This window comes from Tripterygium wilfordii, chromosome 3 (assembly GCF_013401445.1).
Source record: "Tripterygium wilfordii isolate XIE 37 chromosome 3, ASM1340144v1, whole genome shotgun sequence".
In the NCBI taxonomy this organism is placed as follows: Eukaryota; Viridiplantae; Streptophyta; class Magnoliopsida; order Celastrales; family Celastraceae; genus Tripterygium; species Tripterygium wilfordii.
The window spans coordinates 13,292,299-13,307,657 of record NC_052234.1 but is presented as its reverse complement, the minus strand read 5'-3'; the positions used below and the strand labels follow the sequence as shown (position 1 = coordinate 13,307,657).

The 15,359-nt window shown below is 39.4% G+C and overlaps 3 protein-coding genes across 3 annotated transcripts; 2 read left to right on the top strand and 1 right to left on the bottom strand.

Moving 5' to 3' along the window:
* The first annotated feature begins 239 nt into the window (after window positions 1–239).
* On the top strand, window positions 240–2,720 carry LOC119989800 (laccase-7-like). The gene is made up of 5 exons (XM_038835505.1): window positions 240–445; window positions 534–685; window positions 824–1,065; window positions 1,326–1,454; window positions 1,538–2,720. The coding sequence occupies exons 1-5, from the start codon at window positions 338–340 to the stop codon at window positions 2,620–2,622; spliced, it is 1,716 nt and encodes a 571-aa protein (XP_038691433.1). The 5' UTR covers window positions 240–337; the 3' UTR covers window positions 2,623–2,720.
* Window positions 2,721–4,924: 2,204 nt separating this feature from the next.
* On the bottom strand, window positions 4,925–6,400 carry LOC119984483. The gene is made up of 3 exons (XM_038828470.1): window positions 6,253–6,400; window positions 5,819–6,133; window positions 4,925–5,577 (listed from the first exon to the last, which is right to left on the bottom strand). The coding sequence occupies exons 1-3, from the start codon at window positions 6,314–6,316 to the stop codon at window positions 5,195–5,197; spliced, it is 762 nt and encodes a 253-aa protein (XP_038684398.1). The 5' UTR covers window positions 6,317–6,400; the 3' UTR covers window positions 4,925–5,194.
* Window positions 6,401–8,164: 1,764 nt separating this feature from the next.
* LOC119988575 (fructose-1,6-bisphosphatase, chloroplastic) lies at window positions 8,165–10,102 on the top strand. The gene is made up of 4 exons (XM_038833661.1): window positions 8,165–8,685; window positions 9,017–9,241; window positions 9,323–9,829; window positions 9,909–10,102. The coding sequence occupies exons 1-4, from the start codon at window positions 8,245–8,247 to the stop codon at window positions 9,978–9,980; spliced, it is 1,245 nt and encodes a 414-aa protein (XP_038689589.1). The 5' UTR covers window positions 8,165–8,244; the 3' UTR covers window positions 9,981–10,102.
* Window positions 10,103–15,359: the final 5,257 nt, after the last annotated feature.

The following is a 15,359-nucleotide window of genomic DNA, read 5'->3' as shown; positions in this document are numbered from 1 at the left end:
CGTATTTAATAGAAAATGGTTCCAATATTCAAACTTCAATGGACAAGCAAGTGATTTTGGATCCTGTTTATCTTTTTACGTACATGGCAATATGGCATTCCCTTTGCTCGTAATGAAAGAACTACAATTAATTATTTAATATAATTAAAAAATATTTAATTATAGTTCGAAACTCGTGTATAAAAATCTAGACCCCAGAAAATATCTAAATTGTACCTGCAACCAATTCTCCTCCCAACTCGAAAGACCCAGTCTTGTCCTTTCCTACCTTTCCTAGTATAAGTAGAGGAGTTTCTGTTCAAAAGAACCAGCACTCGCTATCTTCCAAGATTTGAATATGTCAAGCTATTATGCTCTTCTGCCATGGCTGGCCTGCGCTTTGTTGGCGGTTCTAGCTAATTCTGCAAGTTTTGCTTCTGCTGCAATCGTCCGACACTCTTTCACCGTAATTTCACTCCCACCTTCATTTGTCTCGTCCCTCCTTTCATTTCTTTGCAGCAATCGTCTAACAATCTGATCATTTTGTTTTTCAGGTGCAAAATCTAAAAGTAAACAGACTCTGCAGTGATCAAGTTATAACTACAGTAAATGGACAGTTCCCTGGCCCAACTATAACCGTTCGAGAGGGAGACAATCTTATCGTCAACGTTATCAATCAATCACCTTATAACATCACCATTCATTGGTAATTTCTATGAAATTATAAATTATCATATATATATATATATATATATATTATATATATATGTATAGAGAGAGAGAGAGAGAGAGAGCGCTCACAGTGGATATATCTGTTGTTGATATGAAGGATCTGTTTACGCAGGCATGGAGTGTCTGGTCTGAATCCATGGGCAGATGGACCTAGTATGATTACTCAATGTCCCATACGACCTGGATATAACTATACCTACAATTTCAGCATCACCAAGCACGAAGGAACTCTCTTCTGGCATGCTCACAACGCATGGTTCCGTAATACCGTTTTTGGCCTAATCGTTATCAAACCCAGATTAGGCCATTCAACTCCATACCCCAGACCCTTCCGCGAAGTTCCCATCATCCTAGGTATGTGATTTCATATCATTATTTTCTCATATTGACTCATGTAACCGACTCCAAGAAACAATGCTAGGACTAATGTTTTTTATCCAAACTACCCAAATGTTGAGATGGACGTATATGATCCATGTGAAATCGTGGGTCTCACATGTCTTATATGATTCATATGAAATCGTTTATGTTCATCTCACCATTTGAGATAGTTGGGATAAAAAAAATATCGGTATCCGGACGACTGCTGAACTCTTAATGAAATGATTCCACAGGAGAGTGGTGGAATGCGAGTGTCCTTGATGTCGAACAAACAACAGTAAATTCCGGTGGTACCCCTCAAGCTAATGATGCTTTCTTCATCAATGGATTACCCGGAGATCTCTATGATTGCTCTCAAAATCGTGAGTGAAATTAATTATTATGTGATTTTTAATTTGTATTTTTTTGGTTTGCATTTTAATTACGTTAGTTTTTTCTTTATCAGAAATGTTCAGGTTCAATGTGAAGAAAGGAAAAACCTATCTCCTACGCATACTCAATGCTGGAATCAACAACAATATGTTCTTCAAGATAGCCAATCACAGCATGACAGTTGTCGGCATTGACGGCTCATACACAAAACCTTATGTCACCGACGTTATCATGATTGCCCTCGGCCAGACCACCGACGTCCTCCTCACCGCTAACCAGCCACTGGGGTCTTATTACATGGCAGCCACCCATTACGATCTTGTCGGAGAACCTGGTGAAGACACGTTCACTAGAGGCCTGATCGTCTACGATGGTGCCAGCTCATCAATGACTCCGGTAGATCCCGTTTTACCTTTCCACAACGACACATCAACGGTCTTCAAGTTTCAAAGCAGTCTGTCTTCCCTTGTTGGTGGACCTCATTTTCTCCCCGTTCCGCGTTTGGTGGATGAACATATGTTTATCACCGTTGGATTGGGGATAGTACCGTGTGATTTAAATGCCACGTGTAGTGGTCCGTTCGGGCAGAGAATGGCGGCGAGCATGAACAACGTGTCGTTCGAGGCTCCCACCAAATTATCTTTATTGGAAGCATTTTATTACAATGTGAGTGGAATCTACACCGTTGATTTCCCTGATAATCCTCCCGTACAGTTTGATTACATAAGCGGCAGCATCAGCTTAAATCGATCGCTTATAGCTACAAAAAAATCAACGAGCGTGAAGAGATTGAAGTTCAATTCGACGGTCGAGATTGTTTTCCAAGACACGGCCTTGCTTTCCAAAGGAGCGAACCACCCCATGCACCTTCACGGTTTCAGCTTTCATATTTTGGCTCAAGATTTTGGAAATTATGACCCCGTAAGTGACCGTCAAAAATTCAATCTTGTTAATCCACCGTTACGCAACACACTCTTTGTACCAAAAGGAGGTTGGATCGCCATTAGATTCACGGCCAACAAGCCAGGTGTATGGTTGATGCATTGCCACATGGACGTACACGTGTCGTGGGGCATGGAGACGGCTTTCTTGGTTGAGAATGGGCCCACTCCGTCAGATATGTTGGCTCCTCCACCACTTGATCGGCCTCAGTGTTGATCAATTTAATTAGAATTACCATAAAACAATTCAATGTTATTTCCTTTGAATTAACATTTAGTATTGTTAGCGGAATAAAAAAAATAATTGTGGATAAAGCTCAATAGCTATTTTCTATTAACTCGAACGATGTATTTATTTATTTTATTTTGTTGTCTAAAACAAAAATTAATTTCATTATGAAAAAGACATAATATGTTTTGAGTTTATATTCAGCGATTCAAAATAGTTGTATCTTTAACAAATTCAATTTAATTTTTGTTTTAGACAAAAAAATAATTAATATATAGTTAGATTAATAAAATAGATGATAATACGAATATAAATTTTAAAAAAAATTACATGACTTGTGGCTATAATTTGCTGTAAATATTCCTACAGTAGCTCTCTTTCAGCCTCAATTGATTGGAGAGGCTGCTCTCTTTCTTTTTTGTCTTTTGACTTTTTTTGATTTGACCCATTCAAAGAGGGTCTGTGAGAATTTACTTTCCCCATTATTAATTATAAGCGAGTGTTGTCCGTGAACACACGTCGTACTATTAAAAAAAAGGTTGAATTGTTTAGTAAAGTCAATTAATGTATCTACATTCTTCTACATTGGTATATATAGGAGGAAATCATTATATATATATATATATATATATATATATATATAGACACACACACACACACATGCGTGAAGTTGGATTATTGTCATCAATTCATCATCGCATATTCGTATGTGATCATAGTCAAAACTGGTTGCTTGCGGGAAACAATCAATGTATCTTCACTTCAATACAAATCCTGATCAATTTATCCAGACGTGGATCATCACTTCAAGTCTTCAATACAATAACCTTATCCAGGCTGGAAACGAGTTGTCAGCTCTTTACCATTTCAAGGATTCATATTTGGGACTTGGGAATGAATATATATATATATATATATATATATATATATATATGTTGTTTGTTTGTTTGTTCAAGATTTAACTTGTGATCCTGCTAATGGTTTTGAATAGAATATTGGCGCAAGTTGATATTGTAAATACAAAGTCCTACTCTCAAGTCTCAATAGACAAAGCAGAGAGCAGGTGATAGCTGCAGTGAATCTGAAGTTTCCTCGCCCAACTATAACCGTTCATGAGGGTGAAACCGTCATTCTCCATGTTTTTAATAAATCACTTTTATCACATCAGTACGACGTCGTATCATAAGTTGGTGAAAAGTGTGAACGCGACCACGAGAGGAGTTGTCGTCTTACGAATACGATGTTTCGGATACTTCGAAGAGTCTCGTGGTAAAGGCCCATATGTTTCCAAGCAGTCTTACTGGGCTTAAAAACGAGCCTTCCTTTGTTCCAGTGCCAAGTCAGGTGGACCAGCATCTATTATTCACTATTGGATTGGGCCTCCTACTTTGCACAACCAATGTGACGTGCTCCGGCCCATTTGGGCAAGAATTGGCTACAAAGTTTGAACAACGCATCATTTGTGGCCCAACAAAAATATCTATGATAAAAGCATTTTATTTCGATGTAAGTAAAATCTACAAGGCTGATTTCACTCACAGTAGTGTTAGGTAGCCTATATTGTGGTAGTTCATGTGAGTTTAAGTCTCTTAAACGAAATTTTAAAACATTTTTAACTCTCAAAATATATGTTAGATTTTTTTAAAAAAAAATTACATATTCAGAATCCGCACATAAAACTCTTCCTAACAAGATCTATTGTCAATGAGTTTTATCTGGTGGATCCTAATTCCATTGTTTTTTTCAATGGAATTTAAAAAATAATGGATTTAGAACTAAAACAATGAATTCTAGATTGTGTTTTAAAAAACAATGGAATCTATATTAAAACAATGAATTTTGGATAATGAATTATGAGATAAAAGAGTGAAATAAAGTTATCCCATTGATTAATCAATGGAATACATCTGTTGGACTGCCATAGACTACTAAACTGATGTAGCGGGTTACATGTCATTTTCGTTTCACTAATAAACCTCCGACCTCCATTTGACGACACCAACTGTCCAACACCAGCATCAGCTAGACCAAACATTTCTTTACACATTTGCTTCTCTTTTGATGGAAGTTTGATTTTCCCAGAATGTATCATAATTTTTGGCGTAATTCTTCTTCTGATGATCGATTCAAATAAGATTCAAAGTAGATGGAGGTGGGTTTTGAGTAATTTATAGTAGAACATTAATGGAGCTAGGCAAATAAAAGCCTTATAGGGTATTCTAACTGATGAGAGAGCTAAATCAAATTGATGATTCTAACATCCAAAACAGAGTGTTCAAATAAACAAGAGAAGAATAACAGTCTTTTATTGTTGTATTAGATGAAAACACACACAAACGAGACAAAAACTCGAAAGAACACAGTTATTCATGGCTCTCACAAAACCAGGCAAAGATGGATGAGCTAGCTACACATCTCCCACCCTCAATTGCATCTATAACTTTTCAACAAGCAGACTCAACCACGTATTCCAATTCCCTCACACTCCAACATTCTCTCTATGTATATATATATATATATATATATTCTGATTATTTTTCTCATATCTGCATGTTAAAATTTATATACCATCACCAGGACCATCACCTTCGTCATCATCAGCACCCCCTTCGTCTTTATCAGGGTCATTGTCACTAGGACCAGGACCCTCTGCTTCATTATCTGGGAGTTCGCCATCAGGACCAGGACCCTCTGCTTCATTATCAGGGTCTTCGCCATCAGGAGGATTTGCGCCTTCATTAGTGTCTTCGCCATCAGGAGACTCTGCGCTAGCTTCAGGGGGAGGTAATGGATCACTGGGATCCTCGGATTTGCTCTCTGCTTTCGACTCGGCAGCCACTGGACCTGCTGCTAGCCCAGTAACACCACTAGTGCTTATCAGCTCAACCATCGAACGGTGCGGATTATCTCTCGCAGCCTCACAAATTTCAGGCAAAAATGCACCTGCAATAAACATAAATCTTAGCCGGAACTTCAAATACTTAATGTCAAATAGACAGAAAGTGAAAGCAGGACAAGAAAGCAGTGATTCTTATAGTATGTATTCGTTGTGCTCTTGATGATTTTAGAGTCGACCCAGTTATCCGGTGTCCTTGTTGTTGTGCCGGAGAATTCTCGGTTATAAAAAAAAAAGGTGTTGTTCATGATTAATGATACATATATTGAATATATTAATTATTATTACCTTCTCCAGCAGCCAAATTGAAGTAGAGGTCAACAATGTTGGGGCATCCCTTGGAGCAAGCAGAGGAGCAGAGCTTGGATGTGAATTGAGGTTCAAGGAGTGAATCGGAAGAAATCCCAACAGAGTTCCTATCAACACCACAAGCATTAACACACTCATCTGTCTCTATGTAATTGGCCATTCTCTCTACCACCACCTCCGATGTCCTGCACTGCCGCTCATGTTTCCCGGCCGTCTCCAGGAGACACCTCTTCCCCGAAGACGATATCGAAAATGCACAAACATTTGTTGGCAATTCCTCACAAACAATCTCACCTGCAAAATTCAACGATTAATCCAAAGTTGAATCCAATTCCAGGTAATTCCAGGCAATTCCTGAATAGTTAGGCATATTTAAATACAGACTGTTTCCGTAAATTGAAGCTTTAACGTACCTAGAGTTGCATGGACGAAGAGGGAGGAGAGGAAGAGAACCAAAGCCAATTTGGATGAATCCATGGATGGATGTGCGAAGCTTCTGAAAATGTGGTGGAAAGATGAAATTGGACAAAACAGAGCAAACTGGGTTTTGTTTTGTGAGGGAGAGCGAATGTAGTTGTTGTTTTGAACTGTCACATAAAATGCCCTCTATTTATAGCGCCTCGTCTATGTTCATGGACCCGATTCGCTCTCACGTCTCCCAACAGACGTGCGTGGAGTTTTTTTGTTTTTAAAATTCCAATTACGACAAAGTCTTAGATTATTTCTATAATTTTTGTTTGCTTATAGGGGGTGGGGGTAGCTTTGGTTTCTCAAATTAATTTGTCTTTTAACATTTTTAAACATGTTTTTTACACTAAATTGTGCCTATATGCTCTGTCCGCATCCACAAAATTATATGAGCTTAAATTTCCACGTGTCAATCTGCAGATGGCATGATCGAACATGAAAGAAAAGTTACAAGATGACTTCAAAGGAGGGATAGAGGTCAAATGTGAAGAAACGAAGTTTCTTTCGAGTAATTATCCTCACAGTGGCATACCTGGGTTGAGGCATGAGACGAACTCTAAAAAAAGGAGCCTTAGGAATTTTGGGCTACACTAATATTAAAATTTTTGGCTAACATTAGTATTTTTTTAACTATTATCTTTTGGCTAATATTAATATTTTTGGACTAGTATTTTTGAGCTACACTAATATTAAAAATTTTCTAATAATTTGGACCCTAGGTGGTGGCCTAGGTCGCCCCACTCCAGGGTTGCCACTGCATCCTCGACTAGTGGCATTTGAGTTTCCCAAATACAATAAAGGCAAAACGAAATGAATATGCACCATCACCCCCTCCTAACTTTCCAAATTTTATTACATGTCTCCAAAGTTTCTAAATTTATGTAGTGGATTAATCTATGTTGGACTTGTAACCCCACATCATTGTTCTCCAAGCAATGTGGTTTATAAGAAAAGCGCAAGTATCTTCTCTCATTCAATAAGACCTTCCTGAACTCCAATACCATTAGCAATGATCCAGAAAAATAAAACTATGCATGTCCGATTTATCAACAGTGAACCAAAAAAGGGGCAATATTATTAATTCAAGTGAGCTGAAATTTCTGATATAATCAGAAAACATGACCTAAACTAACATACTTACGTAATAGATCAGAATGAGGATAAAACGTTTTTAACGATCCGATTATGTTTGAAGTATTTCCTCCATCAGACAACAATTCCAAGGAACAACCAACTGTCAGGTTACATAATTTATGTACACAGTGCACGAGATGCAAAAGATTCCAGCCTCGGATACCCTTGTTGAGGGCAAAATAAAAGGGCAACGTTTTTTTTGCTTTCTTTTTGAGTTCAATATACTGATGTGCCCTATGTTAAGACGCAGAGGCTTTGCTTTTGGCTTTTGTCGAGCCACAAGCATTGGCCGCTTCACCCACAATTAGCCAAAAAAAAAAAAAAAAAGAGAAAACAGCTGTTAGATGATTGTGCTCTTACCCTAAAATTCTTGTTTCTTGAGTGTCTTGGACTTTTAGTTGGGCCAAATCTTGGCCCAACTGTTTACTCATGATTCAAGCTCAGATCCATCATGTAATTGGAGCGAACCACAAGGACAAAGTCATGCCAAAGTTGGCCCATATTTATTTACCAGGCCGAAGACGGTAGTATTGGGCTTTTAAAATGCAGACTGAGCCCACGAAATTCAAGCCCATGTCCACTTGTGATTGGCAAATATCCTCAACGAACCACGATCACAAAAGAGGCGGGCAAAGAAGGATAAGTGGGGCCCGGAATAACAGAAGTTCGTTGCCTACCTCACAATCCTAACTCATCTCCATAGCATAGACACAAAAAAAAAAAAAATATATCTCTGCATACACTGCGATCACTGTAAAAAAAAAAAATCAGAAAGAGGAAAGCAATTAGAAGAAACCAAAGCGATGGTTACAGCAGCAACAACAGCACCACCATCTTTACATCTCCTTTTTTCAAGTCATCGTTCAATTTCTCGCATCTCTCCTAACCAATTATGCATCTTTGACTCAAAAGCATACCTCTCGAGTACCACTAGCAGTTATAATTGTAAGAAGAGATATGTCAATGGTGGAGTCCGGTGCATGGCGGTGGGTGCGGCGGCGGATGCAGAGACAAAGAAGAAAAGTGGGTTCGAGATTCAAACACTTACAAATTGGTTGTTGAAGCAGGAACAAGCTGGGGTGATTGATGCAGAGCTTACAATTGTGCTTTCAAGCATTTCAATGGCGTGTAAGCAAATTGCTTCTTTGGTTCAAAGAGCTAGCATTGCCAACATGACTGGAGTTCAAGGAGCTGTTAATGTTCAAGGGGAGGACCAGAAGAAGCTCGATGTCATTTCAAATGAGGTTTGTAGTCAACCTGCACAACTAATCAACTATGATTTACAGAGAATGAGAACCCAAAATACACTTGATAGCAACATATCTGTATATTTGGTACAAATAATAATGGTATTAAACTTTGACCCTCATAAATTAATAGCTTAAATTCAGAGAAGGATAAGGATTCTTCAACAATTTTCACTTTAATCACCACACACAAGGAACTGAATATAGCTTTGACGATTATCATTTTCTATACGTGCATATGAAATATTAGTGGCTTCAAATATCGTCATGCCATTCAACTCAGATTATGCAAGTAGATGTTTAAATGCTAAAAGATTTGAACTTACAGGTGTTTTCTAACTGCTTGAGATCAAGTGGACGGACAGGAATTATAGCATCAGAAGAGGAGGATGTACCAGTTGCAGTGGAAGAGAGTTACTCTGGCAACTATATTGTGGTATTTGACCCGCTTGATGGATCATCAAACATTGATGCCGCAGTGTCGACTGGATCAATATTTGGTATCTACAGCCCCAATGACGAGTGCCTTGCCGATATTAGTGACGATGCCAGTGTAAGTCCAATAAATGTCTTCTTCTTCATATGATTTCCTGGCATAATTTTCAGATTGATCTAATGAAGCCATATGTTGCAGCTTGACAAAGAAGAGCAGAGGTGTGTGGTGAGTGTGTGCCAGCCAGGAGACAACCTACTCGCTGCAGGCTACTGCATGTATTCAAGCTCTATAATATTTGTAATCACAATTGGGACAGGAGTGTTTGCATTCACCTTGGATCCCATGTACGGAGAATTTGTTCTAACTCAAGAGAAGATACAAATACCAAAAGCCGGAAAGATTTACTCCTTCAATGAGGGAAACTACCAGTTGTGGGATGACAAGTTGAAGAAGTACATTGATGATCTTAAAGACCCAGGTCCAAGTGGTAAGCCCTACTCTGCTCGATACATCGGTAGCTTGGTTGGGGACTTTCATCGAACACTTCTTTATGGTGGCATTTATGGGTACCCAAGAGACAAAAAGAGCAAGAATGGGAAATTGAGGCTCTTGTATGAGTGTGCACCAATGAGCTTTATAGTGGAACAAGCAGGTGGGAAAGGATCAGATGGCCATAAGAGAGTACTTGACATTACACCAACGGAGGTAAAAACATTTGCGTAAATTATTAAGTTCAGCAACTTTTGTGGAAACACACAGTGACTTGTTTGTGTTTTATCAACAGATACATCAGCGTGTTCCACTTTACATTGGAAGCCTGGAAGAAGTGGAGAAACTGGAGAAGTACTTGGCATGATTGAATTTGAAAAGTCGATATAATTTTTGTTCATGAACATATAATGTCTCATTGCAGTTTCTCAAGTAATACTCTACTGTCTACTGAGATGCGAAAGAAAAAATTGGCTTGTTTTTTTAAAACATGTCAAATTCTTTACTTAATTCACAAAAGATGAAAAAGTCTTCTCTCTCTCGAAAGGAAAGAGTTTCTCTCTTTTTCTCTTGAGTGAGGTTAAGTAAAAATCTTTTTGTTTTACATCAAGGGGAGTCTGTATTTCACCTTATGGATGATATTACAGACAAGTGGAAGAATTTAACCCTGACTGGGGTGGAGGAGCAAGGTCTGAGTTTGGCAATAGAAGATCTGGAATCTTCCTCTGAGAAGGTTGAATTAAGCATTCTTGGAAGACTACTTCATGAGAGGAATATTACTGGGGAGGTTTTGTCTACAACACTGAAGAGTATCTGGAAGCTTCGTCAACACCCTACTTTCAAAGAACTTGGAGATAATCTTTTTGCAATCGTGTTTGATAACGAGATGGATAGGAGGAAGATATTGGAGGGTCGTCCATGGTTATTTGATCGTCACTTATTTGTCTTACAGGAGATGCAGAGTGCAATTCCGGTGAGGGAGATCCCTTTTGATTCAGAAGTATTTTGGGTACAGATCCATAACCTTCCTTTAGCAGCCATGACGGAGAAAGTGGGTCGCCTTATTGGTAATTCGATTGGGGCATGCATTGATGTTGATACACAGAAGGATGGCATAGGATGGGGTCCGTATCTTCGTGTTAGGATTAGGATTTCTCTCTCCAGTCCCCTTCCAAGGGGAAAGAAGATTGATCTCCCCGATAGATCCATTACTGTGGGATTTCGTTATGAATTCCTACCCAAGTTCTGCTTCAAGTGTGGCCGTATTTTACATGATAAAAGTGGATGTTCAGTCTCAAACTCTGGCAGATTACATGTGAAAGATGATCAAATGGAATATGGAAGTTGGCTGAGAGCACCAAATTTTCAGCGACGTTTTTCGAATAAGAATGATGGTGATTCCCAACGTAGAAGTTCATCGCGAGATGGTGGAGAAGTCCCAACGGAAGGAAAATCACAGAGTAACAGTTTGATTGGGAGTCAATCACGGGATCCGGAAAAAGAGGAAGAAGTTAATGAGGAGTTATCATCATATAATTATGGGATTGCAAATCCTCCTTTATCTAGGGAAACTGGCGCTGTAAATCAGGATTCAGTTATCCCAATTACTGAATCTCCTACAATTTTGCAATCAGAAGATGGACCTATAGTGGACCGGGCCATCAACTCAAAGGTTGAGGTGGAAAAGACCACGGGTAGTAATGGAGCTGTGGGGCAGGATAGTCTTGGAGGAGTTGCGGTACCTATTTCAAGTGGTGACAAGAAGAAATGTGAGATGGTATCTCAAGCTTCGTCTAAGGACACCACTACTGACACTACTATGTTTATTAAGCAATCATGCAATGTTACTAAAAGTCTGAAAAATAGCTGGAAGAGAAGAGCACGTAAAGTGGGTGTAGTTGATCAATATATGGAGACAGAATATGCTAATGGGGTCAATATTAATGGCAAGGGGAAGAGACAGTCGACGGAGGAAGTTATGGGGAATAAGAAACAAAAAATTATGGCGGCGGAGGCTGTTGAACAGCCCCGCCAGGATCAATGAGTCTACTTGCTTGGAATTGTAGAGGGCTTGGGAACCGATCTACAATTCGAGAACTTAGCCATTTGGTTAAACTAAAGTCCCCACGTATTTGTTTCTTAATTGAGACAAAATTACGTTCTTCTAAGGTTGAATATTATCGGAATAAATTGCATTTTAAACACGGTTTGGCGGTGGACTCTATTGGTTTGAGTGGAGGTCTGATGTTATTATGGAAGGAGGAGATGGATATCTCGGTTCAATCCTTTTCAGCAAGACATATTCATGTTGTCATTAGTGGAAATGAAGGTGTCTCCCCATGGAGTTTAACCTTTTTTTATGGTCATCCTGAAGTATCAAAAAGGAAACAGTCATGGGATCTGTTGCGTCATTTGTCAAGCTCTATCCAAGCCCCATGGTTATGTGTTGGGGATTTTAATGCTATTTCAAATGGTGGAGAGAAAGAAGGTGGTTGTGGCACAAGTGTAGCTTTGATAGATGATTTTAATAATGCATTGTCAGATTGTAATCTTATGGATTTGGGTTTCAAAGGGAATAAATTCACATGGAGTAACAAGAGGAAGAGCCCTGAGTCCTTTATCAAGGAACGGTTGGATAGGGCAGTTGCCTCCCTGGGATGGTTGGAAAAATGGACCCGGTACCAAGTAGAGCATATTACTACGGTGACCTCAGACCATAGTTGTATGTATGTTTGTTGGGATTCTAGGCTTTTGGTTAAGAGTGCCAATACTAAAAGTTTTAGATATGATCCAAATTGGGGAAATTCAGACCTATGCCATCAGTTTGTGAGACAGTACTGGGTTCGGAGAACTGTAAGATTACATATGCAGCCAGCTTTGTCGCATTTGCAGAAGAATTTACAGCAGTGTGGCCCGCAAATTCAAAAGTGGATGATAAAGGAGAAACGGAAGGAAAAGTACTTGGAGAAAAGTCTGTTAAGCAAACTTGAAGGTCTCGTGAATATTGAAAGCCATGCTAATCAGGAAGAGTTGTCGATGGTGCGTCATCAATTGGACGGTATACGGGAGGAGGAAGAAAAGACCCTTAAAACTCGAAGTAAACAACATTGGCTCAAAGCTGGTGACCAGAATTCCAGATTTTTTCACAGTAGTCTGAAGACGAGGCAGCGGAAGAAACGTATAGATCAGATTGTGGATGTGGAAGGTTGTTTATGTCAATCCGAGGATGATGTCAGTGGAGCCTTTCACAAGTATTTTACTAAGCTGTTTACTGCGGGCCCTTTAGTTGATGATTATTCTTTTCTAGATGCACTAACTACAGTGGTTGACCCAATTATGAATGAAGCTTTATGTCGTAAGGCAACTAAAGAAGAGGTTTGGAATGCAGTGCAGAGTATAAATGCTCAGAAAGCCCCCGGTCCAGATGGCTTTTCAGCTGGTTTCTACCACAACCATTGGGACACTGTGGGTGAGAGTGTTGTAGAAGCAGTATGTGATTTCCTAGAGAATGGATGCATGGAGCCCGAGATGAATAGCACCCTTATTGCTTTAATTCCTAAAACGAAAGAAGCTCTAAGGGTTACGGAGTATAGGCCAATTAGTTTATGCAATGTTTCCTATAAAATAATTGCTAAACTATTGGCTACGAGATTGGGTACTATTCTTCCCCGAATAATAAAGGGAAATCAGTCTGCATTTATCAAAGGGAGGTTAATTACGGACAATGTGATTGTTGCATATGAAGCATTGCACTCTATGAGTCTCTTGGCAAGAAGCAGAACTAGTTACATGGCAGTAAAGCTTGATATGAGTAAAGCTTATGATAGGGTGGAGTGGAATTTCGTGAAAAATGTCATGGCCCATTTGGGTTTCTCAGTTCGGTGGCAGCAATGGATAATGCAATGTATTAGTTCAGTTAATTACAGAGTTCTTATTAATGGGTCTATGACAGATTTGATTCTTCCAACAAGAGGCATCAGACAAGGTGATCCTCTTTCTCCCCTTCTATTTGTTCTTTGCACGGAGGCTTTGAGCAGCAATCTACAGGCAGCACATGACATGGCTTTATTTCGAGGAATCCCATTTGGAAGAGGAAGATTGAGGGTATCACATCTTTTCTTTGCCGATGATAGTCTTCTTTTTTGTCGTGTTAAGGATGAAGATTGGGGGTGCATTTCTAATATTCTGGCTGAGTATGGGCGCACTTCTGGTCAACTGATTAATTATGATAAAACCAGCATTTACTTTAGTAGATTCACTTCGACTCAACAGAAGGCAAGAATGGTTTCATTGATAGGGGCAGTGGAAGCAAAGAATTTTGATCGGTATTTGGGTCTTCCAGCGATGGTTGGTAGGTCTCGGAGGAATGCCTTCTCTTATATTCTTGACAAGATGCGCAAGAAGGTGATGAGCTGGTCTCACCGAAATCTTTCCCAGGCTGGTAAGGAGGTATTCATCAAAGCTGTATTACAAGCCATACCGACTTATGCAATGCAATTATTCAAATTTCCAAAAAATCTTTGCCTAGAAATGGACAAAATTCTACGCAAGGTGTGGTGGGGTGATAATGTTAACGAGAAATATAAAGCTTGGCTGCCTTGGGATAAATTATGTGACTCAAAGCTGCATGGGGGTATGGGATTTAGAAATATTGAGGCTTTTAATGAATCCTTGTTAGCTAAACAATGTTGGAGGATTCTCAAGGATCAACATTCTTTATCCAGCCGAGTGTTGAAAGCTAAATACTTCCCAAGTTCAGAATTTCTTATGGTGGAGAAGAGAAGAAATGCATCCTTTTTGTGGGCAAGCTTCCTAGAATCACGATACCTTCTTTATGATGGATTGCGATGGAGGATAGGGAATGGTCAAAAAGCTCAAATTTGGGAGAGTTTGTGGTTACCGAAGCGTATTGTGTATGACATGCAAGGGGTGGCCTTGGGTATTCCTAAAACAGCTACAGTTGAGACTCTTATTGACTGGTCATGTGGATGGTGGAACAAGAGTTTACTTGAAGCTCTGTTTGATGTTGAGATAGTGAATATGATCTTAAAACAATCATTTGGTTCCATCCACGTTCCAGATCAATTATATTGGAATGGGACAACGAATGGTTTATACTCGGTGCGAAGCGGGTATCATCGTGCAATGGAAATAAGGAGAAGATCTTTTGCTTCTACTTCCTCTCCCGCAAATGGTTCTCTAGATCCTGTGTGGAATCTACTATGGTCATTGGTTGTGCCTCCCTCTACTAAGGTATTTCTTTGGCGTGCGGTGCATGAAATCTTACCTACTAATTTCTTGTTGCATCAGCGGCACATTTCAGATAACCCCAATTGTCCTGTGTGCAAACATACTCCAGAAACAACGCTACATTCTTTGTGGGAATGTCCTGCTGTCAAGGATGTGTTTTGCGTTAGTACTCGAAAAATCCAAAAGATGAATTCGCAACCCCTGAATTCATTTGCAAATTTCTGGGTTGCTACATCACAGCATCTTGAATCTAAGGAGTTAGCAGTGTTGGCTATTACAATGAGGATGATTTGGCTACGCAGGAACAAATATATTCATGAGGGTGTACTTTCCCATCCTACGCAGGTAGCCCAATATGGTATTTTAACAGCTGAAGAATTCTATAGTGTGCAAATGGGAATGGAGAGATCATCACCAAGATTGGCTAATGATCAATATATGGTACAGATTTGGAGAAGCCCACCTATTAATACCATTAAGGTGAATTGGGATGCAT

What these genes read in the sequence shown, in the direction of transcription:
- LOC119988575 (XM_038833661.1), top strand. Translation starts at nt 8,245, where the DNA reads ATGGTTACAGCAGCAACAACAGCACCACCATCTTTACATCTCCTTTTT. An exon ending in TCGATGTCATTTCAAATGAG is followed by an intron (nt 8,686 to 9,016) that starts GTTTGTAGTCAA and finishes TTGAACTTACAG; the next exon opens with GTGTTTTCTAACTGCTTGAG. An exon ending in ATATTAGTGACGATGCCAGT is followed by an intron (nt 9,242 to 9,322) that starts GTAAGTCCAATA and finishes CATATGTTGCAG; the next exon opens with CTTGACAAAGAAGAGCAGAG.
- LOC119984483 (XM_038828470.1), bottom strand. Translation starts at nt 6,316, where the DNA reads ATGGATTCATCCAAATTGGCTTTGGTTCTCTTCCTCTCCTCCCTCTTC. An exon ending in CTTCGTCCATGCAACTCTAG is followed by an intron (nt 6,134 to 6,252) that starts GTACGTTAAAGC and finishes TGAATTTTGCAG; the next exon opens with GTGAGATTGTTTGTGAGGAA. An exon ending in CAATTTGGCTGCTGGAGAAG is followed by an intron (nt 5,578 to 5,818) that starts GTAATAATAATT and finishes TGTTTATTGCAG; the next exon opens with GTGCATTTTTGCCTGAAATT.
- LOC119989800 (XM_038835505.1), top strand. Translation starts at nt 338, where the DNA reads ATGTCAAGCTATTATGCTCTTCTGCCATGGCTGGCCTGCGCTTTGTTG. An exon ending in TCGTCCGACACTCTTTCACC is followed by an intron (nt 446 to 533) that starts GTAATTTCACTC and finishes TTTGTTTTTCAG; the next exon opens with GTGCAAAATCTAAAAGTAAA. An exon ending in CGAAGTTCCCATCATCCTAG is followed by an intron (nt 1,066 to 1,325) that starts GTATGTGATTTC and finishes ATGATTCCACAG; the next exon opens with GAGAGTGGTGGAATGCGAGT.